Source organism: Nothobranchius furzeri, chromosome 19 (assembly GCF_043380555.1).
Source record: "Nothobranchius furzeri strain GRZ-AD chromosome 19, NfurGRZ-RIMD1, whole genome shotgun sequence".
Taxonomy (NCBI): domain Eukaryota; kingdom Metazoa; phylum Chordata; class Actinopteri; order Cyprinodontiformes; family Nothobranchiidae; genus Nothobranchius; species Nothobranchius furzeri.
In genome coordinates, this window is record NC_091759.1 from 4,389,818 (window position 1) to 4,415,709 (window position 25,892).

The following is a 25,892-nucleotide window of genomic DNA, read 5'->3' on the forward strand; positions in this document are numbered from 1 at the left end:
TCTTGGTTGTCGTAGACAACTCTTCATGAACAGAATTGCGATGGAACTGCTAATTTTGCCACTTCCGCACTGGCTTCTTTGGCAGGCGGAGTCTGCCCTTTGGTTCATGCCTACTTCAAGCACATGTTGTAAGCCCCTCCCCCTCAATTTAAACAAATAAAAGCTTTATTTATAAAGCGCCTTCCGCAACCCTGTCAGGAAGCCCAAGGCGCTGAAGATGTAAACAAAACTTTCTTGTAAAACATTCACTTCAGAACTGAACTTACCCTACTGCTGTATAGTCAAATATTCAGTTTTCTTATCCATTTAGTTTAAATGAGTTATTTTACATTTGAAAAACACCAAGACGAGTAGGCACTGAAAACTACGTGATGACGTTGATTCGCCGGTATGGGGGGGGCATTCTAGGTGGGAAAACCGTTCCTCCGCTTTTCGTTTTCTGACGGAGTGATACATCGCTACTATTAGCAGCTTGGTTCGTAGGAACTTTCTCTCACCTGGCAGGTAATTTCAAGCTCACCTAGAGAAGGCAGCGAAATTTAGCAACCCAGAGACGAAACGTGGGATCTTTTAATGATGTTATCAAAGTTAAACCAGGTACGTTCCGAGGTTAAAGGTCGACTTTGCTTTGCGTTAGCTTAAAAGTCGCTCATTCTCGCGCACACATTCGGACGCAGGCCTCGTTAGCTACATTACAAAACTTTTCTTTTTTTTTTCTTGTTAAAACACCAGACTGTGTTCATCTATTTATTTGTTTATTTTTCACCATTTGTTGAATTAAAACTGTTCAAAATACCTCTTCGAACAGAGGATCAAGAGTTACCATTTTTAACAACGTCTCAGGGACGTAGCTGACATTTTTCTGACGTAAAACGTAATTTTTAAACCATTTGATACAAAAAAGACTTGAACTGTTTTATGATAAACTAAACTATAACAATAAATTTTATATTATTAACACCTGAGTAGTTATCAGTTATTGTTAAATCTAAATTATATTATACCTTAATTATTATTAGTATTATTATGTGTGTATAAGTTTTACAGTGTTAATATTAATAGATCATGCTAAATGTTCCTGAGCTAATACTGCAATAATATGTTTATTGTTAATGTTCATCGACATATATACACATTATTTGGTTTTCCCGATGATTTTAATCTATTTTTCTGTCTAAAAGTGATTGTAACTCAAACCTGAAGGATGTGTGGGTGGAAACGCACAAACACATGATGAACAATAATCTTTAATACTGTTGTATCCTGTTTCTTTTCTTCATAGGAAAAATAGCAACTCTTCAGAAAAAAATGGCTTCTGCTAGCTGGAGGGAAAGTTGCTAACTGTGAGGTTTCCAGTTGCGCAAAAAAAGCCTGAAGAGAGAAAACAAGCTTGGATCTCTGGAGAATGTCTGGCCAAGGTGATTTGGATTTAAATATGGAGGTGGTTTTGTCTCCTGCTGGTCAAACTGCAGAAAGGAAGTCACAACCAGACAGCAGGAGGGTGGAAGAGATGAGGGTGAGTACAGATGATGCTGAGGAGGAGGAGGAATTGATGACCTCTGCTCATCTGGAGGCGAGCACTTTACCGTGGCCGGGAGACAAAGACATGAACCTCCTATTGGGTCAAAACGAGGAAGTCTCAGAATCCGAGAGGGACACGGGGATCAGCAGGGGAAGTCTGGACCTGTCAGAGGAGCACAGTCAGGCGGAGGGAGATGTGAGGACCGAGGCCAAGTGGAGGGAGAGCATGCCCGAAGGTGAAAGATGGAGGGACGATGAGATCCAGGTGCAGGGGAAGGACAAAGGAGACGGGTCACTCGCAGACGATGAGGAGGAAGAAGACGAGGAGGAAGAAGGAAAGGAGTGGATGTCAGAGAAACCTTCTTTAGGTTTCACCCCGCGTGTTGAGATCGTGTATCCGACCAGAGAAGATCTTCCTGAGCAGAGCCGGTCCTTCAGGGAGGAGAACATGTTGAGGGAGCGGGAGATGGAGCAGGATTCGTACGCACGGTTTGACCCCGAGTGGGAAGAACAGGACGGCAAGCTCTGTAAGTGTCTGAGGCATTGTCGAGTTTATCATCTTTTAATTTATCAAATAAATACCGAAATACGTGACACAAAATGTTTAGAAATCACCAAAGTCATTTATAACATGATATGTAACCTTATTACTGTCAGAACAGAGGCACAGGCGTCCTTACACAACGCTTTACAATATCTGCAATTAGTCATAATTTAAAGATGAAAACCAGTCATTCAGCTGCACTAGTCATCACAAGTGTACACTGCGGTTTATTACCAAAGGCCTCATTATAAAGACACAGCTGTCTAATAGCAGTAATTGGTTTTAATGGCCTTTCATTGTTTGTCTTTCTCTTTTGATTCAACAGCAGCAACTATTCATTTTAAGGCGTTCAAATTCTAAGAATAAATCAACGTTTCATTTTAGTTTTCAAATTTAGATAAAGCGAAAGAATCCTGAACATGTTTTAATTCAAGCTAAATCATCTCAACAACCTTTAATACAATACAAATATTTGCAGATATCAGTCTAATGGTAGACACTAGACAGAAATAAAAAAAAAAGCGTAAAGCAAATAATTTTCTCAGTAGAAAATGTTTTTTATGTAAAGTAATTTGTAAAAATGCTTTAAAGTGAGTTAATTTATCATAAATAACAAACTAAAAGCACATAGTAGTGGTGAGAATTTAACGTGTTAATTCTGATCGATTAATTAGAAAAAAAAACAACTCATAAAAAAAAATTACCCTTTAGGCCTGAGTGCTCCCAGTTATGCCCAACATATCAATAAATGTCATCAAGCTGCACCTCTAAAGAAACTGCAGAGCCTGGGCAACAAGACCAAATAAATTTGGTCGATGTGCTTCAAACACAACTAAAACTAAATCAAGTCCCACCCCCAGTGTGTAATTAGTTCTAAAAGCTTAAGAGTTGTGTGTAAGATAGTTCTATTGTTTAAACATTTTTCAAATTTATTTAGTCAAGCTGCACAATAATTTCATGTATTTATAATAAATAAATTAGTTTCATTTCAAGGTCAGTTTTGCCTTTATTTTGTACATTTATTTGTTTCTTGTGTCATTTTTAACTAAAACCCAGTGAACGTGTTTATCTTCCTCAGATCTGTGTGAGAATGTGTGCAGTGAGAAACTGAAGCTGGTTTTATCCACGATGGCTGCGGTGCTCCTCTTTCCTCTTTTGGTGTGGGGGGGTTATGCCCTGATTCCCTTTGATCCTCCTCTGCTGAAGAGCGCCCCCCTCAGGGTGCTGTACACACTGCGCTGCTCGTTCTTTGCCATCATCCCCATCATGCTCGGTGCGACGTCAGCATCTGTGTTTGTGGTGTTTACTTCATGCTTCTCCAGTCGTGTGATGATGAGCCATTTCCTGTCTGCAGGTGTGCTGGTGCAGGGCGTGGCCCGGCTACATTTCACCTCCATCAAGCCCCTCTATCAGCACCAGCTGGCAAACAAGGAAGTGATGGTTCACTGGCACTACGTCAACGAGTCCCTGTCGCTCTTCCTTTTCTACTTCCTGCAGCTTGCGCTCATGGCGACTTACATCAGCCAGGACCTGGTTAAACTGGTGCCGCTGCTCACCATTGTGTTCGTTTTCGGCAGGTATGTGCAGATTATATTTAGCTTTTGTTTAGCAAATCAGATAAAAGCAGAACACTGAAATCTTAAACATTTGTATAAGTGTTGCTTTTTGTTTTAGCTGATTAGTCACTAATGTAAGTAAGACAGCTGATGAGGCTGTCCTCTAAAGTGTCCCAATTCTCTTCAACCTTGAAGCATCTTTAACGTTTGAAGGGCTTCTGCTCAAAATTCCAACATCGACTTTATAATTATCCAAGTTCAGACAAAATGCAGCATTTTGATTTATTACCTGTATAGGAAGCATAAAGAACAAAGATTGATAAGAATTGTTAGAATTGCTGTCAGCGGCTCGTTAGGGTCACCATGGTAACTGTGTAACCCCCTCTCCTTGATCAGCTCATTAAAGGTGTGGTTGACTGAAAAGACATTTTTAAAGAGCAAGTCACCCCCAAATCAACTTTTTTTTGCTGATAAACTAAATAAACGAGTGTAATCGTGCTGCAGACACGTATATTCAATCATTTGGAACTTCAGTGCATCTTAGTTAAAATTTAAATATTCTGCCTAAAATTGTCAGTGTTGCGCCGTCGTCAGGTAAAAATTCTGCACTGTATTTGAATGTAAATCTGCCACCGCTATTGGCTAAGAGGTATGCTATGATGTTAGCTGGTACATTATGATGTCACAGTGCCATTGTGAGCGTGTGTGTGTGTGTTTGTTAGCGGCTCCGCCCTCTCGGTCTGCCAGGCAACAGCATTTGTTGTATTTTTCAAACATGAAGTGGGAGTGAAGTAAATTTCTTGTAGGGGGTGACTTGCTCTTAAAGCATTTTTCCTGATGATAATCTGTGACTCTGAGTGTTTCATGCAGGCTGAACATCAAACAGTCTCCTACACCTAACTCCTGCTTTAGCTTCTGATAGAAAATAGACAATGAAACTCTAGGATTTGAAAATCCTCACAGATCTACGTCACACTGAATTAACATTCATGGACTCACCCATCTTGAACCGCGACAGGGAAGGCTGTTGTTGTTTTAATGACCGGTAATCAGCAGCGGACGTCTCGGCTAGTTTAAACTAACTGCTAGCATTAGCAACTTCACCTCACAGACGAAGTCCTCCAGGCTTGTGTTATTTGTGGAGATAAAACATCAACATTACAAGTCAGTGATGGAGTCACGTTGCTAATATACAACTTGGGACGAAATGTCTAAATATCAGGAAATAAGACTGCAAAACCCGCCGTCTGAAGCTCAGATGGGATGTTGCGAACTTGGCCCTGATGAGTCAGGGGTTTGTGGGATTTTTTGCGCCCTGAGTCCTGCCTGCAAGGCATTCATTCTTGCTAGAGACTACTGAAAATATATTGGTTAAAGAGCAAGTCATCCCCTACTAGAGTCTTACTCAACTTCCACTTCCTGTTTGAAAAATGCAACAAATGCTGTTGCCTGGCAGATTGAGAGGGCGGAGCTGCTAACAAATACACACACACATAGGCCGTTTCTCAATATGCATACTTGTCCAAATTTGTGTACTCACATCCTTGTGAAACGTCATCAACGATGGCCTAAGGACTGCTCCAATCCTAAGTCTGCATAATTGCAAGTTCTCTCAAAGTTCCAGGATGTGTTCTTGCTCTGCACACTGTATCAAGGATGCATCAACGCATCCTTCTGCGGACTTGGGACAGCAAAGTTTCCCATAATGCATTGTGTCGCAAACCGTTATTGTAAATAATCGTGTGTAAACTGTAAATTTTGCTGTGTGTTTGAGTTTCACTCTTCACGATCCTTTTAAAATTCTAATTAGCGAACCCACTATCAAAATAAAAGCACGTAGCTCTGTTCTGATGAAAAATAAACTTTTTTTATTCACTAAAGAGTGGGAAATGCTAGAATTTTATTAGTTTTTAGCAAAAGTGGGTCACATGTAATACAAAAAATATGGTTTCGTTGTTATTTAAGGAACAAACTAGACTTTTTATTTTTATGTCCGGTCGTTTCTTTAACTGTTGCAAGAAGCAGCGCTTGTTGCCAGGACACAAAGGAGTACGGTCCTTGTCCTCCTGTACTCGGTAGAACAGACTTTCTGGAGTCCTTGCCAAGAACATACTTGTCTAGTACACAAGAACGTACTAGCGTCCTTGAGTATTGAGAAACATCCACAGGCTCACAATGACATTGTGACATCATAATGTACCGCTATTGGCTAAGAGGTACACAATGACGTTAGTTGGTACGTTATGTCATGTGAGTCTGTGTGTGTGAGTTTGTTAGCAGCTCCAAGGGTTGGGCATCGAGCATCGACTGGAACCGGGACCAACTGTTAGTTTTTCCCGGAATCGTTCAAAGTTTTTTTTTCTCCAAAACATGTTTTTGTCTAAATGAAGGTGATGTTGTTGTTCATAGAATTAAAATTCATGCTGAAGTTAAGATTATTTCATCAAGTAGGACCTGTGGTTAGCTAGCTCGTGTAAAGCGTCTCATGTCTTGAAAGAATCGGAATCGGGAATCGATAGGAATCGGAATCCAAACGAGGAGTCGGAATCAGAATCGTAATCGTTAAAAATCAAATGATGCCCAACCCTAGCGGCTACGCCATCTCGGTCAGGTAGGTAACGGCATTTGTTGTAGTTTTCAAACAGGAAGTGGGAGTGGAGTGAGAATCTGGTAGTGGGTGATTTGCTCTTTAAACAAGTAATCCACTCCTTTAAAGAATCAAATGAAAATTAGAAAGTACAAAAACTACTAGTCATACCTAAATTATTTATCTATCCAAAGTGTCAACAAGCCAGCTGCTTGTTTTGATGTGTTCGCACATTGCTGTAAAAGAAATGGACATCAGGTCTGTCAGGTTTAAACACCTAAGACACAATAAACAACACAACACAAGGAAAGAGACACAAAAGTCAGAATTCTGTTTTAAGCTCGAGGAGAATGACAGGGTCTGTGTGAAATCCCTCGCCACTCTGGCCTTTGGAATCCGAGCGTCTCTATTTATTACAAGCTGGGAGCTCCCTAGGTACATGCCTGCAGAGCTGATCTGAAGGGAGGGGGAAAACAGCTCTCAGTCTTTAATTGTTACAAGTTTCGAACAAAGAGCATTCATTATTACACAAGGAACTTTCAGTGTCTAATCACACGATGAGTAGCAAACAGTTGCACGAGTCAGCAGTTGTCAGGTCACCAGATCTCCTTGGGTCATCCTTGGGTCACATTAGGCGAAAACCAAGATTCAGTATTCTAAAGTCTCATGAGGGGACATTCTTAAAACAATACAGCAACTGTTTAATCATCAAATGGTAAAATCTTTTAAGCATAAAGCATGATAAAGAAAACATATATAATATTCTATCAAGGTCTTTCATTCTGAAAGCAGATAAGAGTCTTATTAGATAAACAAATAGATATCAGAAACTGATCTTGGGTTGTTTTTGGCAAAAAATGGGCCATTCCCATCTGTGCCAGGTCGGCCCGGGCCGGGTAGTGTAGGTTGTTTACATATCTGGGTGGCCTGGTATTTTTCCGGGCCAACCAAGGCTCATTCTCAGCCCTCTTCTCGAGGGGGTCTGCTTCAGGCCGACCAGGGCCAACACACCCACTGCTGACAGCAAATTCACACCTTCCATTAGAGCAAGCCTCTGATTGGTGGGTAGAATCAGCCCACATGAGCTTAAGACAAGGATGTGTGGAATCAACCGGGCCAGGCTGGGGCCGACCGGGGATACCCGGCCCGGGCCGACCCGGTACAGATAGGAATGGCCCAAAAGTTCATGTGAAGTTTATCTGCTGTCAGAGCGATGAGTCATCAGGTGAAGCACTTCCTCTTCAAACTGCTGTCCATAAAACGTTTCTATTCCAGCAGCAGTAATTAATCATTTCCACCGCCGACGCAAGCTGTTGTTTCACAACTGAAATACGCAAACATGACCCGGCAAGATGAGAGCTGCAGCGCCGAGCAAGAGACGGAGGCTGGATCGGAACAAGCCCCCACTTAACAGTAAACGGGTAAAAGTTGCATCATGTGATCAGGCTGGTTCTGACCGTGTTCTGCTGCTTTCTACATCTATGACTGGAATTGGGGCATATCTGATCTGATCAGGCTCGGGTACTAATAAGTACCAATACGTTTGATTTTCATTGACAAGGTTAGATAAAATAGGATAAAGGTTTATTTTTCTGTACAAAAATCGCCCATCTGCCTCCTGTTGGGTTCTCAGGCTCATCTACTGGCTTTGCCTCGCGCTGAACAGCACCATCAGAGGCCTCGGCTTCGGCCTCTCCTTCTTCCCCATCCTCGTCATGCTGGGAGCCAACCTCTACTTCGTGTGCTCGTCGGTCGGACAGGAGTCGGTTTTTGACGTGGCGCCCCCTACGACGGCGCCCCCTCCCCGAATGCGCTGGTGGTTTTAAAAACTGAACAAAAAAACAAAACACTGATGTTCTAAAGGTTAACAGCTGCAGCACGGCTCACTCAGGTATCTTTTTGTATGTTTATAATCTAATCTCAAAGATTTATGCCTCGATTAAAGACGTGTGGTTGTCGTGGTAACAGCTGTTCATGACAGCCCAGTTCAGCATCAGAGATGTTGGTACGTCTTCTGTGCTGCTAGATAAACTCAGGTTTTAATATTTAGGCTGGATTATATTTGTAAATTGTAAATCTACTCGGATGCAGTGAATGTTGACCAAAGGTTCTATTTAATTTGACTCAAATGTAAAATGAGATGGTAAATTAATTCTAGTATGGATCTTTGTTTACAGAACAGTTTACTAAATTTGCGCCTTTTAAAAGGACAAAAACTGTTTTGTTTAGATCTGACATTTGTCTTGTTTTTTACCATAAAGTTTCACAAAGCATCGTCTTTGAGGAAGTGATGCAGCTAATAAAAAGATTAGAAATAAAAATATAAAATGTTTATGTGAAAATAGAAAATGGGAACCTGGAAAACAATATTAACAGCAACTTCACACAACCAGTTTCCTTATTAAACACAAAAAATATTTTTTCATTTAACTTTATAGCTGTTCAAACTGAAACTCACATTAATCTAATTTTCATCATGTTTTAGACACAAAATCTGACCGATTAAATATGAAAATCACATTTTTGTTTGCTTTTCCCGTTTTTGCTTTCATAAAAATCACATTTATGACCAAAACAAATGACTGGATTCATGGAAAAATATTAAACAATCTATAAAGAATAAAATGATATGAGGTATTTAATTTATGTATATATATTTAGTTTTTTTTTAGCATCAGCATTATTTCTGTTGCTAGGGAAAATCTTTACTTTTATAACCTGCTGAATGCTTTTTGATTTTGTCTTGTTTACAGCAGCATCTTTGTGTTTTTGGATTTATGTTGATAAAGGAGATGATCGATAATTTGGATGTTGATTGAGTTCAATAAAGCTTCATAAAACATGCAGATGATTCACTTATAAATTCTATTTGTGTGTTTGCTACATTTAAAATCTGTTTTATACGCAATTACTGTTAAATTGGCATTAAAAGACAAAATAGTGCATCAAATAAGGTCATATTTAGTTTCTTTTAGCCAAAATCTTATTGTGAAGTCTTAATTCGTTTGTGTTTTTGTAAGTGGATACAAAAAAAGAATGAATTGGTTATGGGTAGAAAAATGACATTCATGTTATGAATTATGCAAAAACATAAAAAGTCACACATAATAAAGCATAAAGTAGCATCTTCATACCTTAAAAATAATCAAGTAGTTGATTATTTAAAAATCAAATGTCCTTCAAAGGTTATTCTTATTTTAATTAAATTCTGACAGCTCCAGGTTTTTATTAGAAGTGAGTTTATATCACAAGAACTCTCTGTGTTCCTACGGTCATTCTTTGTTGCCCTAAAATTGAGTAGAAGAAGAAGAAAAGATCTTTTCTACAGCGCCTCTCAAGATAAAAATCACGAGGCGCTTCACAAAAACAAAAAATCTAAAAATATAAAAAAGAATTTTAGCAATAGTAATGTTTCATCGTTGCATCAGTGCGGCTCAAGAAGGTTGGAAAAATGTGACGTCAAATTTCACGACTAAAGAAGCACAAAAATCTTGGGAACTATTAAAATAAAAGAGACATGCAAAATTCCAATTGCCTAGCTTAAAAAAATACACCATTACATGAAACCTCTGTGGCGAAGGTAAAAAGGACAGAAGATAAACCACAGATCTTTCGGATTCATGCTGCTATATTTCTCCTTTCCTGTTATTGCGTGACGATATAAAACGTGATCTTACAATTTTACTGATGAATTTGTGACCTTGTGGGACCAGTTGGAACACTTAGGCTGCTGACTGGCATCTGAAACTCTACCGGTGGGAAGGGTTGCAGTAAAACTCGTACATAACTGCTTACATGTGTAAGGACTAATCTGCATGAGAGATGGTCTCAAGGTCTCACGCATTCGCTTCTAACCTGCTTATTTTCAGCTCAACAGAAGAACGAAGAATGAACTATTTTCTATTAATTAATCAAAGAACTCTATCTTAATAAAGCTAATCCAACAAAGTGTTAGTCAACAAATAAGATGTGACCGATCTGTGAAATCAAAATATTAATTACTTTATTATAATCCTATAGAATATAAAGGTAATATGACTTTAAATGTTCCAACAGGACTCATTTCACGTAGCGTTAAGACATGACACATTGCTTTCACTGATCCAATCAGAATCTGACAGATCTGACGGAGGCGTGGTTTTGATGGTGTTTGGTAAATCTGTCAACTTTTCATTCGACCAAAAACCAAAACATCCGAATTATAAAACTATGCCCACGTCATCTTTAACGCCAGTTCAAAGCGTTCCAGAGAAAGTGTCGGAGTGGCCAATCCTGATCTCTACTCTTTAACTGAAAGAACCACCGACAAGCTGGAAAATTCGTTGCTGTTCCAACTGCTGCAACAGTTCCTTTCAGAATAAAAGCTGAACCATCAAGACCCAGGCTCAGGTCTTGCCAGACGCCAGCAAATTGTCGTGACCCGGAAGTATCTCAAGACGGGTGGTCGGCTGCCGTGGCTGCTTCTACAGGCTCCGGCTCCATAAGGTCAAGCTGGACCTCTACACCTCCTGATCTAGACGGGGACTTCCGCTCAGGGTATGTATACCATCAAATGGCGTTGAATGTGTTTATGAATCTCCTAACCAAAGCTTAATGTGAAGACATCACCTTCAGTTCCCATCAGAACTAATCGCTTCTTCGGATTTGCTGGTTCTGATCAACATCACACGTCATCCATTCACCGTCTCATCCACCTTAGTTACACCATACATTTAGTTTTAAAGACAGTCTAGTTTAATTTGTTAGTGATAAAATTCTTAACTTTTAAACTTGACTCTCTTTCTTCTGTTGTCTCTGAGTGAATACGAAGCTGTTATCTAATCCCTGCATTAAAAAGTTCCAATCTTCTGGTTTAAATAACCTCAAATATCCGTAAGGTGGATTTCATATTTCCTATGGAATCCTATACCTTATGGCTTATTAAATAACATGTAATTTAAATCATTACACACGTCCGGTGAACAGCCCGGGTCAAACTGTATTTGGCTAACTGAATGCTGATACAGCATTCCTGTTTCTCTTCTTTACTCCCATTCTACGTCCGTACGTTTTTTGAACCATTTTAACTCCTTCAAATTTTCAGCCTTTTTAGCAAATTTGGTATCAAAACATTCAGCTCATTCCGGGCATTACTTCTGGTATTGATAACCTTTATATTTTTTAAGATATTTGGCCTTTTTTTGTAAAACATTTTTTTTTAACCTATTAAAAAAAAATTTATGAATGCGGCTCGAATGGCAGCGTGCACCTCCACAAATGTGGGAAATGTGTATCATGGTTTTGTGGTGATCACCCCAACATCAGGGTTTTAGCTTAGTTTCAGCTTCGCTAGTTATTAAGCAGCTTCAACAAGCAGCATGCTCAAACAACATTTCTGCAATAAAAACTTTTTATATAGTTGCAGTTACACAATGATGTAAAGCCATCATTTCTTTGTGTCATTCTGCAATTATGGCAATAGTTTGGGTACCAGAAATACTAGAAGACCAATTTCTTGTTGGTTTCAGAAATACTTACTTAAATTTAGCCAAAGAGCTGTTTGAGAGGAACTTGGAGAACCACGTGTAGCCCCAAGAGCCACGGGTTGGAGAGCCCTGCCCGCGGGTCATGTCTTCCCCTGAACCAATATTCTAGTGAACTTTGTAGAAAATCTGAACTCCGAAGACAAATGACAGTGAAAAAACTCAAATTTGAAGTGGAAACCTTAAACCAAAAGTTAAGAAAAATCATTTTAACGGCAAAATGTGAACCACATTTAAAAAAAACTTCCAATTGGTTAAATTTAGTCTCCCTAATCTACACTTGTGTTATATTCCAATAAATGTTAACAGATTGCAGGTTTTGTTTTTCAGTAAGCAGTGTTTAATATCCAATGAGGTCATGAGAGATGAGTTAATTTTAGCTTCCCAGTTCTCGCCAAAACTGTGAAATGAATCTCGATCAAACGTGTTTGTAGCTGAAGATGAAGGTGCTATGTTGTCTCCGGTCCAGAAAAAAATAAAATAACCACAGATTCTGTTTTCCATTTTCACTCAGTTTGTCTATTTAATATATAAAATACGGTAAAACATACGCAAAAAGGATAAGGTTTCAAGGGACTTGGATACTTTGGTACAACAAACACTTTTTTTGTAAAAGCGGTATAGAACTTTAATAACATATCAGTGCATACTTTGTATATGAAAATATACACAAATTGTATATCATTCTCAAAAAGAAAAAACAACAAAAAAGAAATCTTTTCTTTACAATAAAACCCAAAGCAGACCAGCTCGACACAATATATTAGCTATGAATTTCATCTTTAGTATTTCATATGCTACATTATTCTGAGCCATTTTAAACTCATTTGTGATGCATGTCCTTACCATTACTGTATGTAACATAAGCTTAGGTGTTACCTGTGTCCCATGCATTTACATATTTTTAATTCATGATTTACTAATTTCCGTTGTTTCCTGTTTTATTTTTTTTTATAAATATATTCTATATCTTAATTAAAATTGCAGCATTTAACTGGTATTTCCTTCATTGCATTTGCTAATACCACAACAACTGATCGTGCAATTTTCAGCAAGTTTTTTCTAAAAGTAAAAAAATAAAATAAAAAAAAGGAAAAACCAGTACTATATGTTTATGATAAGGAAGGTAAAGGAAGAGAGGAAATAAAAAGTGTTGGCTATCCTACACAAAAATAGCAATAAAATAAAAGCTCCATAATATCATCATCATCATCATAACAGACGTCGGAAACTGTCACCAGCACAAATTAATCCAAAAATAGTGAGATTCTATAAAACATCGTATACAACAAGTAACAGGTGCAGGTTTTTCTCGTGTTGCTCATGTAGATTGTCTCGTGACTACACTGCAAGATTGGACAGAGAACCTTTTTGTACATTATGACAAAAGTACCAAATAATCTTTGTCGCCACAGAAACGGGAAAAGGAACGAAAAATACGGTTAAGTTATTTATGTGGAGATGGATTCCATGTTTCACTTAAGAATTTTTTGTGTTTGAGAGAAAGAGAGAGTTCAAAGTAAATACGAATTCAAGGCATATCAGCACCTCTGAAGCTACTTTTCCTAAGTTCTCCAGAGAGTTTTGGGTGTGCCCAAAGTGTCCTCCCTGAGGGACGCCCCCAGAAAACCTCTAAAGCAAGATGGACCAGGATGGATCCCCATCTGATGCCTGAATCACCTTTAGCAGGCGCTTTTCGGGGGTAGAACCCAGGAGGGGTCTAATTTTTTCCATCCTAATCCAAATTTTCCTGACCATAAGTTAGTCAAAATGTAAGACACCCATCTTCATCAGAACAGATCATGCTTTCTAGTGCATAAAAAAACATATATATTGTGCGTTAATTCTGTCTGTTCCTTCTAACTGCATTAGTTAGTTTTTTTAATGCAGAAAACGGTTGTTTTACCTTCTTTTTTGCTGATGTTTCAACCACTCCTGCAGTCTTCTTCAAAGCTCGTTGCTGTTGGCGGCGACACTTCCTTCTCCGTTTTTCTGCAAGCGTCCTCTGCTGCCAGCGGATAAACGGAGAAGGAAGTGATGCCGCCAAAAGGCCAACTGGGTGACCTGGCAGGGTTAAGTAGCTAAAATATCTTAGCCTAAATAAAAATAAAAAAAATAATCTATATATTTGCTCTTTTATGTCAAATATGGCCCAAAATAAATCATCTGACAAATCTGAAAATGTGTCCCAAGTCCAGAATAAGTTGAGAAAATGTTGCACAAGCTGTTCAACTAAAAACGGTGATTAAAAAGAGTGAACCTTCAGTCGGATGCTGAGCCTCACAGGTGCTGGTATGCGTTATCTCTGGACAGTTCAAAGTAAGTGACTTCCTGCATAAATAATCCTTGTGCAGTTTGTAGATTTATATTCACCACAGAAAAGAAAAAAAAACAAGTCCGTGTGAAAAAGTGAATAAGCATGTTCATGTACTGCAATGACACTTTAAGTGTAAAATGTCTTCAAAAATAGGGTTTGGGGATGTTTAACAGTACTAACCTAATCTTGGTTTGATCATGGCAAAACAACACTGCCATCAAATGTGTCGCCCTATCAGCTTGAGGTTCTTTTCCGGACACTCGCCACAAACCAACAACGTTGTTTCATGAGCTGCATCTGAGTCTGTGCCAGCCACACGGGGCTTTATAACCCGGGACAGTTTATACGTAGATAACCATCAGCAGCTGCCACTGAGCGTCGTCTCAAATAGGAAAAAAAAAAGCAATCGAGAGAAACCGTTCTATTAAATAGCCGGGGTTCACACACACACACTTGAAACGAAAACCAATCCACTGACTTTAAAAGGGAGAAAAGGGGAATTATAATTATTTGTGTCTGCTTAATGTGGATATTTTACATGATACACTCAGATTTAAAGTGTATTTTATCTCTAGTACTACACTAAGTGAATGGCAGTGTCCTAATAATAATATTAATATTAAACATTACTAATAATAATGAGTTCACACCACCGTGTAAGATTTACCTTTTGATTGTGGGTTTGTTTATTTTTTTTTTAAACGTGGCAAGAGAATATGACACCACAACCAAGCAGGCCTCTGTGAGTGAAACAAAGTGCGCACACCATCAAACACTAGAATAAAATAGGATTACTGAAACTAGTCCGATCCACCGGCGTCACAAGAAGGTGGCGTGAGCCCTGCGACGTGGCGCCGAACGTTACCCAAGTCACACTCGTATATGCAAACAGATCCACTGAGAATCGACACATTGCTTGTTTTTAGGGATACCTAGCAAAGTCTATGCAAATATATTCATATGTACATACACGTGGTTTGAAGCTGAAAAGCTAGTTTAACTCTGTCGCCAACTCGAAGCGGTAGAAATATAGAAAACGTCTTTTTCCTTTCACTTTTTCGAAACACAGCAAAGAGCTAAAGGAGATATAGAGAGCTAAAGAGGACATCAAAGCTTTTGAATAAGGAGTGATTTTTTTTTCTCTATTTATTTTTTTAGTACAAAGTCGGATTTTTCTACTTCTGGACGACTAACGGACCTTCAAAACAGATAAAGAACACTTGGACTGAAAGAACCAAACACTTCCCTACTCCATAAAAAACAAAAAGGAGGCTCGTAGAAGTTCCTATGCGTTTGATGGATGGCGTCTTAATCCTGGCGGATTTCTAATGCAGCAGGAGTTTGTCGTAGATGAGGAGGAGCACAAAGTCCATCAGATTAATCGTAGTCCTCCGAGTTTTCATCATGTGAGCACTGTGAAGCTAGAGGCATTTGGCATTTGTATTTCATCTCAAAGAGACGCTGATATTGGCACTCCTGCAGGGTGCTTGACTCCACCTGAGGAGTTGCGTGACGTTTCTGACCGTGGCAGCGCCGCAACAAACCAACTAAAGAGTCCTCAAACTTGTCCTGGTGAAGGTGAATCCAGTGGCGAAGTCCAGAAGTGACCTACGGGTTTGAGTGGACAGCACGCGTTAAAAATGACGTTTGGATTGTAAAGAGCAGGAAGTGGCGAGTCATGCAGCGGGTGTCCCGTAAAGTCAAAGATCCACCGATCACGTTGTAAACCATGTAAAAGCTACGTGTGAATACGACAAGGTGATGCAGAAACCGTATGAAAAAAATGTTTCTGTGGTTTCGTCGAATCGCCAAACAACCCCAAAACAAAACATGGACATCTAAAAAGCACAATACGGGAGTCTGTTCAAGCAAAAAGGCTTAAAAAAAATCTAGCGTCCTTCTACTGGAGGGCAAACCTGGGACGTAAACTCACCCCTCCCTTTGCTCAGGCCCTCGGGTCCAGATGGTTTCTATCTTTTTGACTTTTTATGGGTTCTTTTGAGAGGTTAAGTCTAAGAGACAAAGAGTGAAGCGGGATAGATGTGATGATAGTGTCACGTAGCAGTGGGGTGGGGGCAGTAGGGGGACGGGTGGGGCTAATGATGACGGTGCATTAAAGTGTTTCAAAGTCACCAAAACTCCAATACACCTGTCGTTTATGTGACCCAGGCATCCAACCTCATGCGCTTTATGTTCCCTCCATCCTGCTCTGGTTCGTTTGATGACCTGAGGAGTTCGGCACCGGTGCCGCCGGCTGTGCCGCCGCTAGCGCTGGCGTCATCTCGATCGCTGCCTTCAAAAGAGCTGGCGTTGCTGCTCACGCTGTCAGCAGGAGAGCGTCCAGTCGGGGGCTCCAGGCACAGCAGGGACCCGGGGTACTGGGGCGGAGCGGTCAGAATGGCTCCAGCTGACGTTGAGGACGGTGTGGTGGAGGACGGTGGAGGACAGGGTGTGCTCCGATCCCGGCCGGGTGAGACGGGCTCCGATTTGATGCTCACGCTGGAACTGGTGTTGACTGTCAGCATGGCGCCCTGAGGGATGTTGGTCACTGGCCTGAGTCACAAAGATGAGACAAACGATTACAAACCCCGACTACAGCAGGTGATTAACGCGAAGGCCACTCGAGTCAAGACAAAACCCAACATTACAGAGCACAGCACCGACATAGAGAAGCCACACTCCGTTCTTTAACTGCACACTTCGCTCTGAGCCTTTTAAAAGCAGAAGCAGCTCCCCAACTGCTCCCAAAAGAGCAACAGAACAGCCTAGAAAGCATGAAATGGTTGGTGTGTGACAGGGTGGCTTTGCAGTGAGTCGTCTATGATGTGAAGAAACTTCAAATTAAAATAAAAAAAAAGTAATTTTGGGTTAGGAAACATGGCAGAAACCGGACGTCGCTTTCCTGTTTGGCGGAGGGCATGCTCAGAGGGAGGCAGCCGCAAAGCGCACAGACACACAGGAAAAAGGAAGTGTGATACAGTACCGGCCCAACCACTCATCTCTACCCAAGAGCAGGTTGGATGGAGAGCCAACACTGTGGGAAGAAACACAAAATGTTGGAGCCCAAAACCAAAAGAAGGAACAGGTGGGTTAGACGGCAGGTGGGGAGGAGAAAAGTGTGAAACATTATTGCAGACAGATATTCTTTTTTCTATTCCTTAAGAACAACAGCAATAATGTTCATCAGAAAGACAAAAATCAGACGAGACTTGCGTTTATTAAAGTCTGAATCGGTGCCAAATCTACCCCCACCTCAGCGTTGAGCCCCTTTCAGACATGAGACATGACCTTTAGGTAAACTGATCCTCAGTAGCTTCATTATTTCTTTACAACGGGGAGGGATGTGCTGCTTTTTGAAATCCTTGAGCCGACCCGAGTGTAAATATTTTCTCCTTTGAAGGAATCATGTATGATGAAAAAAAAAAACTGCGAAAGTGTACTATGATTTATGTAGAATTTCTTTCTGCCATTGTTTTAAATGCAAGTCTGTATTAAACAAAATAGTTATTAATGTAAGAATAAAGCATCTTTTATTTCACCTGAAAACATTTTTCCACCACCTTCAGATCAACCAAATCCTTGTAAGTCCCCTCTCACCCATACGTTAGCTTTTTACTAAGGGTGGGACTCAATAGAAAAATTAATCCAATTAATTATTAGGCGATTTGTAATTAGTTAATCACATTTTAATCGTTCAAGGAAATTTGACCCTAGCAATTTCTTTTAGTAAAAATAATGTAAGTGAGACACAAATGACAAACCAAAAGGTTTATTTGAACACTTTGATCTCATATAAAGGTAACAAAATATTAGTATGTGTAATTGATGAAGTGTAAATGGACATGGGACGTTGTAAATGTTGTGTACTGAACTGAACACTAGGTGGCAGCACTGCTGAGAGAGAGAGAGAGAGGTGTAGTGTAGAGTAGAGTTCAGGGGAAGTTCTGCTGAGCGTTACAAGATGAATTCTGAATGTACGCTTGTTCCTCCTGCTGTAATAAAGTTCATATAAATAAAATTACTGCCTGCCTTCTTTCAAACAGCTAGAAAACATAATGGTAACAATGTTTTTGTTTCTTTCTTTTCTTCATGAATTGTGATTAGTCATGGTTCATTGAACTATAGTTTTAGTTGTGTTTAGAGCATGTAAAACAGGTTTATATGGTCTTGTAGCTCAGGCTCTGCAGTTTTTTAGAGCTGCAGCTTGATATTTTTTGATATACAGAGCATGAATTATGATGCTAAACTTTTTCGGCCCCCAACTGAAATTTTTAACGCGTTTTTTTTTCTCCCTAATTTATCATAAAATCCCACCCCTACATTGTATAAATGAATAATAGATCCGATCTAAGCAGATCTGTGTTGCACAAAACAGTGGGGAATGTGAGTGGTTTCAAATATTCATAGAATTTCACAGGTGTATTCGGTAAAATGCAGCTAATGACCAAGTTTTAAAAAAATCACGGAGGAGGAATCTTTGGACAGACTGATCTCGGCTGCTGATCGTAAGTTGAATCGTCCTACAGCGGATGTGCACGCCTGCAGCGGGTCATTCGAAGCCAAGCGTGTTGTGGTTCAAAACTCTGGGATGTTTTGAAATAATTACAAATTAGTGCATGTCTGAAAGGGACAAACAGATAAAATGAAAGTTTACGCTACAAAACTCACAAAAACATAGCATAAGAATTTGATAAACCATTTCATCTTTTCCCAGGTAAAGTCTCCCGCTCTAACAGGTGTGTTAGTGTTGCGTTAAAGGCAAATGCAAAGTAGAGGAAAACCCCACATCCACTCGCAGACAAGCTCATGACATTTCACACAACAGTAGCCGTGGCTGTTCACCTCAGATTGGCAGCCAGACTGGACACTTGGCTAGACAGCTCGCTGCTCTGTTTGTCCACGCCCCACATGCTGTGGACAAAGGAGAGAACACACTTCAAGGATCTGCCTCAGAGCGCCTCGGTCACACTGCTGAGCTAAACACACTTCATTGTTATTAAACCCTGGTGAAGAGGGAAAACCAGCATCTGCTCCAGCTTCATTAGAACGATCGGATCGTCCCTCAAGGGATAACTGCATGTTGTCTGTTACTTTTATTCCAAAGAAAAATTCAGACTAAATTAATCAAAACTGTTTTGAAACCATTAAAGGCGTTTGGGTTTTAGGAACTGTCTGGATGCACAGATGCTAGCAGGCACGTCCTTGACTTTAGCTTGATGTTCTCCTTTGACTTGAGCAACAACCAACTAACCCGGGCTTTCCACCAGATGCACATCAAGCTGTTGTATCATAATTCACACTCAGAGATATTTCCTGTCACATTTATCGTAGATAATCTAGATTAAATTAACTGTAGCAAACACTTTGGTTTCATCTTTAGTTTTACTACTTCTTCGGGGGAACCTACTCAACTGCATCCCGAATTTTCAACATTTGGACGTTAGTTTTGCTCTCTGCTTGTGTTTATGCACCAACCCTGAGGTCTAGTGCAGCTTTACTTGTCAAATCGTAATATTTTTAGGTCAACTGGCTACTGTTTTTATTTTCTTTCTGCCGACTCAAGAGTGGGGTCAACTGTTCGGAGTGATGTGATGAAAAGGCTGAGATGGTGAGATGCTGGTGAGCAACCGCTTCACTGAAGAGGATGCAAACCGCTTGCATCTGAGGTCATGGTATGTAAATCATGCAGGCGACTGGGCGGCTCATCAAGGGCGTTATTGAGAGTCAGAGATCTGCCAGACGAAACTCTCTATGTCCTCCAGATGTGGACGGAGACACCATCAGACTTACACCAAGTTGCTAAGTGATGCGAGATTCAGTTGCTGCTGTTGCGTTTGCTGTTGTTGCTGAGGCTGCGGTTGCTGGGAGACCGCCTGCTGCTGTTGCCATGTCGACACGCTGGTTGGCAACAAGCCGCCGGGTGATGCCAGAGCGTGTAGAGCGGTGAGGTCTGCGCTGGTAAGCTGGTACTCTGGGAGGACAAATCGAACAAAAGTCAAGACAGAAACCGCAGAGACGAAGATTTTTCTCAGCCGTCTGGTTTTTATGGTCCAGCCGTGAGTTCCTGGCTTCACCTGTGTTGTACGCTGTGGGGATGGCGGAGAAGGGCAGCCCTTGAGCCAGGAGGCTCGGTGTGGTGACAGACACCACCGGCGTGGTGAGGGATTGTGCCACCTGGGCTCCAGCCGCCAGCCGCTGAGCGTTCTGTTAGAGAGGATGGAAAAGGGTTAAAGCCAGCGTCCACGTAGAAGCCACTCTTTTCATCAGGACATGCTGGAAATGAAAACGTGAACATGGTTGGATTCAGAATGATGTCACACATCAAGTCGATCCCAGGATGTTTTTGATGACATGCGTCAAAAGTTGCTTTTGTGATTCGAGTGAAGCATGTAGGAGAATTACATCAAAGGCAGATTATTCAGACCTCAGTCACCGGGCCTAAACTACTGAAATTATCCGCTTATTTTTAATTATTCCGTGACTTTTCTAGTTTTAAAATATAGAAAATGCTCAAACACAAAATCTGGCAAACCGGGGTTCTTTTTTAAAACAAAAATTATATCCAACATGTACTCTAAAAGGCCAAAGATTGAATAAAAGTGTGCAGGAATCACTTTCACGTATGAAAGGAAACTTTCAATGAGAATCGTGAAAATGTACAAAAGGAAAAGAGAGAGAGCGCAGAGAGGCATGACATTCAATTATCTGCCTCCGTAAAGTGAAATGAGGAGGAGCGGCGAGGTGGGAGTGATAAAAATTAATCACCATCCTCTGGAAAATGAGAATACTAGACGTCCATTCAGACAAAATGAGAGAGCAGAAGTTCTCAGAAAGTATCCTAAAATGGATTAGATTTTTTTTCCAGGATAGCAGAAAAGAGGTAAATCATGGATGTATTCTTATGAATTTAGGGGGTTTTCTTCACAGGGTGAAGATGGGAAGTCCGATTTTTTTAATAACCACTGAAGGCGTCGTTTAAGGAAGCCAATGAGACTAAAAACTAACAACTTCATGGGTGAAGTGTTTTATAACAACCATTTCCAAATATGGAGAAATCAGTCAATTTAAGGAGGGGGTATTAAAATCATAATCTGGATATATTTAGAGAAAATCACAAAAACAAGTCAAGTTGTGAATAAAAAAAAGCAACAGGGGCTTCAGCTCTCCCAACGTAATAATCCTAATTTAGATGAAGCTGTTCCCCAGTCCTGTTGTCTGCACTAAGGCTGCAATATGTAAGAATGAGGTAAGAATGACATCCTGTTGTCAAATGTGGTTACTGCAGTCTAGTTTTCTAGCAAAAAAAAATCACACTCACTACCGCTCCATGAGCTTCGTGGCTGTTGCCAGTTACTGATCAGTGCCAGAAGATTCTAGATAACAAGTCATACACTGTAAATGTATAAGTAGATAAGTACATGGTCATACCTGCTGTTAGCGCGCTTGGGTGTTTTACGGTAGGGAGCACTTACTTCAATTACTACGGTAATATTTCTCCAGCATTACCGGAAGTGTAGTTGTTAACTTGCTGTTATTGTTCTGAACGACTCATTAAAGGAAGTAAAACTCGACGATTGACACATTATTCACGTCACACATACATTTCACTGTAATATTGAGTTGTTAGTAATTGAAATAGTAGCTTGACATATTTTTAGAGCCGACTATTTGCTTCTAATTTGCCATTGGCATTGTTAGCGCAGCGTTAGCCGTTAGCCTTTAGCCTGCTTAACCTAATGTTAGAGTAAAACAAAAATATGCTGTGGCTTCTTAGGGGTACAGGAAATAACTTCTGGGTCGCTCCTGTTTCCTGGCTTTGGTTATTTAAACAACTCTGGAGCTTTTTGCCTGCTCGTTGGAGACACGGCTAGGGCTGCACAATAAATTGAAAAATTATTGTCATCGGGATAACAGGACGTGCGATAGGCCCATCCCAAAACACGTCAAAAACGGCGATAAATGTTTGGTTTAAACATTTCCATCCGTGTCATACATCAACTTTTTGTAAACCAGCTCTGCTTTTTACGCGGAAGTATTATTTGACCAATCAAATGTAGCCCTTCTGATATGCGGCCAATCAGATGGGTCCGTTTACGTAATACACCCGCCCCCTACGTAGACCCTTAGGATGGAAAGCAACACCCAGACTGAGTTAGCTTAGCGTCGAAATGGCTGAGAGCACGAGTGAGGAAAATGTTGGCGAGGATGATGACCTGGTCAAAAAAAAAAAAAGGCAAGTCTCTCATTTGGAGATACTTCAGTTATGAGAAAGACGACCTACTACAGTCAAAAGTACTCTGCAAGTCTTGCCAAAGAGTTGGGGCTACTACCGGGGGAAGCACAGCATGCTGCTTGCTGCCACGTAAAATTCTTTAAAATGTATGGAGTTTTCCAACAGTGTTTGTTGTTGGTGCTGTTTTTTGCCAGTTCCTCTTCTGAAAGGTAGACAATTGTTTTTCTCTTTCCCTCAAAAAATCTTAATTTTCTCCTAGTTTGGCCCAGCACAGTTCACTTCCCAATAGCAGCAACAGCCTTATATCATAACCACATAAGTGGAGAAAATGCTCAGTAGCAATGAGAGAATTTGCTGTTGCATTTAAGTGATGTTAACTATTATTTAACATTTAAAGTAATTTTCTGATTTTTTTATTTATTCTAAAACCCTGGTAAGGGATGTTTTCTGTATTTGGAGCATCAGAAAAAGTTTTATGGTGGAGGTGATGTTTTAAAGTCACTGAGAAACTGCATGCATGCAGTTTGTTGTTTTGCTGCTAATACAGTAGCAGCTGCAGCTGCATATTTTTTTCAATAAAAACGTTATGTTGTAATGGAATTCATGCATTAGTTTTTGTTTGCTTTGAACCCAGAGCAGACGTCGCACGCCAGACGACATCAACACTGCATACTTTAGTATTTGTTCATTTATCGCAAGTAATATCAATATCACAATATTAAGCACTGTTATCGAATATCGCAGGTTTTCCTAATATCGTGCAGCCCTAGACACGGCAACTTCGCAAAGACACTGATTGTAAACAAAAACGACACCCCGCTTTTGTTTTTTTTTTAAAGGAGAAAAATGACAACCCCTTAGCCAGCTGAGAATGAAATCTGTTTCAATGTAACCTTCTTTCCAACAAGTTAGTGATTATTTCACTGTAGAATTCTTACATATTGCTCCTTTAATGCTGTTCAGCCTTCTGCTTGAAGGACAGATAAACGTTTTTGAATAGAACTTTAGTCAAAATAGTCAAAAACTCTCAAAAGGTGTTTACACTCACGCAAAACTATGAAAAGAACCTAAAAATAATTTAGATTCGAACAAATGGAACTTAATTATTTGGCAGAACAAAGCTACTAATTCTGAAATAAATTTCACAAAGATAATGGATTAGAGGTTAACTTAATGTAACTGAGGGAAATGTTTGCATTAAATGCCTTTAATGTAATTACAGGAACATTTTCAAGAGCTTAAATGTTTGGGTGAATGGTGAAAATGAGTGTGTGTGTGTGTGTGTGTGCGTGCGTGCGTGTGTGTCTCAGTGACCAGGAAACATGCTCTGTGCTATGGTGATCTCACGCCCATGCTTTAAGTATCATCATATGATACGATGAGGTGGACCTGATTCAGACCTGAGGGAAATGCCTCAAAGACATTTTATCCCTGATACTGAGACTAAAGAGATGCTGGAACAACACACTCATGATTCCTGATCCACATGCAGTCAGGTGGGGAGCACAAACTCAAGACCATCTTAGTAAAACAAAACCCAAACAGGAAGTTCCTGCAGGGAAGTGCATCCATGCTAACAATGTGTGAACTGGAATCGACTCATGCGAGTGACTGGAGTGGAGGAATCACCTCGTTTACCAATTCCAGCTCATCCTCTGTCTGCAAAAGGCGGTAATGGAGAGGGTTAGAGCTCTGGAATAAAACAAAACTAAAAACCAGTTCATCCTCATCTCTGCTCAGCAAATCCACTATGAGGTCCTTGTTGATTTAAAGTCAATAATTAAACATTGAGTGGAGGAAATGTGGAGCTTTCCATGACATCACACAGTTTTATTGCAATAAAAAAGTGTCATGATTTCTGAGCCATAAGTGAGGAAAGGTTTGAGAAAAGTGACTCCAGAAGTATTCAGATTTAACTCTTTGCTAAGTCTTGTATCTTAAAAGAGCAAAAGCTGCTTTAAATATTGGGTTTTCAGAAACTTTAGTGAACAAAAGAAGTAAAAAAGGAGATTATTCATGTTGATGGTTGAAGTGGCTCAATCTTTTTCATTTAAAACCCTATTATTACGTCATTTAAAATGTTTAAACATGCATTAAGTATAATTAGAATGTAATAAAATGGCCGTTTTCAAAGTAAATGTGTTTGAAAGGAGACATAATGCAAAAACTCACCATTAACATTGTTTTGTGCTGCCATGTGGGTCTTTAGTGCCTCTTTATTCACTACAAATGTGAAAAATACCCCTATATCTGATTTCTGTTAGTGTGTGGTTTTAGGAATTATGTGCCTAAAACAAGCAGTTTCAAAAAGTCCCCGTTTGTGATGTCACAAACAAGGAAATTAGAATAGAACCAATTATCATGTACAAGTAAAAGCTTCTGCTGGAGATGCAGCAGCTCTACTCCAGCCTCTCCCAGATAAGTGAGCTTCTCAGCTTATAGCAGCCAATCGGGATTGGTGGGCGTGGCCACCAACAACTTGTTTTTTTAAAGTGACAGAACACTGAAATGGCTCATTCTGGAAGGTACTGAAAATTTCCAAAATAAAACTATATTATCACTTTAAGTGAGAAGGATTTAGTGCAAAGAACTTCATAAACATTCAAAGTTTCATCGTATGGTTGGGTTTAGTGGGTCTCACCATCTGCATGAGGCTCTTCCCGCCCTGTGAGGTGATGACTCGGAGGTCTGGCTTACGGCTGTTGACCATCTGTGGGCTGGGAGGTGGGGGCGGGGACTTGGCCGGGACTACTTTCCCCAGACTGTTGCCGTTGGAGACGGTGAGCAGACCTGGGGAGGCCCTGGCGCTGGTGTATCCATTAGCTGCAGGGGAGACGGAGGTGCAAATGCACGGAGATCGATGGCAAAAATCAAAACAGGTGAATTCACGCAGCGGGGTGCAGACGGCGAGCGAGATGCATTGCATGATCCTTTAAAGCTCCCTCTTTCAGATGCCTACTATCGTGTGAGGAGGAATAAATTAAAAGCTTTGTCAAAGTCACAAGAATGAAGGTGTTCATTAATGTCACAGGGAGATTAAACACAATGTCGGAGCTATTTTATTCCCTCAAAAGCATTTCTATGATAACAAAAAACACTAATAATAAAAGACATTTTTCATCAAATCTGTGTTTCATTTTTACAAATAACACCAGTTTAAATAAGCAGATGAAAGGATTCAAATAAATACAACAAAGAGATGCTGACATTCACATTTATCATGCTAGCGTTGGAACTAGCATCTTTAGACCAATGTGAGCTAAAATCCCAACAAAGGAAGAATAAAGACTTCAACAAATGATTAAAATAAATGAGAAAAGGTAAATCTACTCACGGACTGGACTTGGACATCCTCCGTTTGAATTATTCAGATCTCCGAGAAGTGCTCCTAAAAAGCAAAAATATGTTGTGTGAGTAAAGGTTTCAGGCTTTATTCAGCCTGATGTTTATTAAAAAACAAACACTTAACCCTCTACTGCAATGCTTACATTTAGTACTCTAACTTTTACTCTTATTTTCACAAAGTGATGGCACGAGTTAATAAAGTGCACCCGTCTCACTTTGCATCTACAAGCAAAGAACAGTAGTTCGCTGCATTTGTGTGGCACAGGA

At 40.1% G+C, this 25,892-nt stretch overlaps 1 protein-coding gene and 1 non-coding gene across 9 annotated transcripts in view; one reads left to right on the forward strand and one right to left on the reverse strand.

Moving 5' to 3' along the window:
* The first annotated feature begins 398 nt into the window (after window positions 1-398).
* On the forward strand, window positions 399-9,052 carry tmem79a (transmembrane protein 79a). 2 transcript variants are annotated; one of them, XR_008564130.2, is made up of 5 exons: window positions 399-597; window positions 1,283-2,048; window positions 3,144-3,338; window positions 3,420-3,642; window positions 7,842-9,052. It is a non-coding gene; the product is annotated as a transmembrane protein 79a (transcript). The 2 variants fall into 2 exon arrangements; XR_011517331.1 differs by having other exon boundaries at window positions 427-504.
* Window positions 9,053-12,226: 3,174 nt separating this feature from the next.
* Window positions 12,227-25,892, reverse strand: part of LOC107394632 (myocyte-specific enhancer factor 2D homolog) — a 37,231-nt gene continuing 23,565 nt past the window's right edge. For 2 of the 7 annotated variants that reach the window (XM_054745144.2, XM_015973635.3), the window contains exons 6-13: window positions 25,615-25,668; window positions 24,922-25,103; window positions 23,910-23,939; window positions 20,122-20,251; window positions 19,838-20,018; window positions 18,890-18,958; window positions 17,031-17,081; window positions 12,227-16,600 (exon numbers count right to left, since the gene is read on the reverse strand). In XM_054745144.2, coding sequence (XP_054601119.2) covers window positions 16,204-16,600; window positions 17,031-17,081; window positions 18,890-18,958; window positions 19,838-20,018; window positions 20,122-20,251; window positions 23,910-23,939; window positions 24,922-25,103; window positions 25,615-25,668 — 1,094 coding nt within the window. In that variant the 3' untranslated portion in view covers window positions 12,227-16,203. The remainder of the gene's footprint in view (window positions 16,601-17,030; window positions 17,082-18,889; window positions 18,959-19,837; window positions 20,019-20,121; window positions 20,252-23,909; window positions 23,940-24,921; window positions 25,104-25,614; window positions 25,669-25,892) is intronic. The other 5 variants (XM_054745145.2, XM_015973636.3, XM_015973637.3 and 2 more) reach the window with 4 other exon arrangements.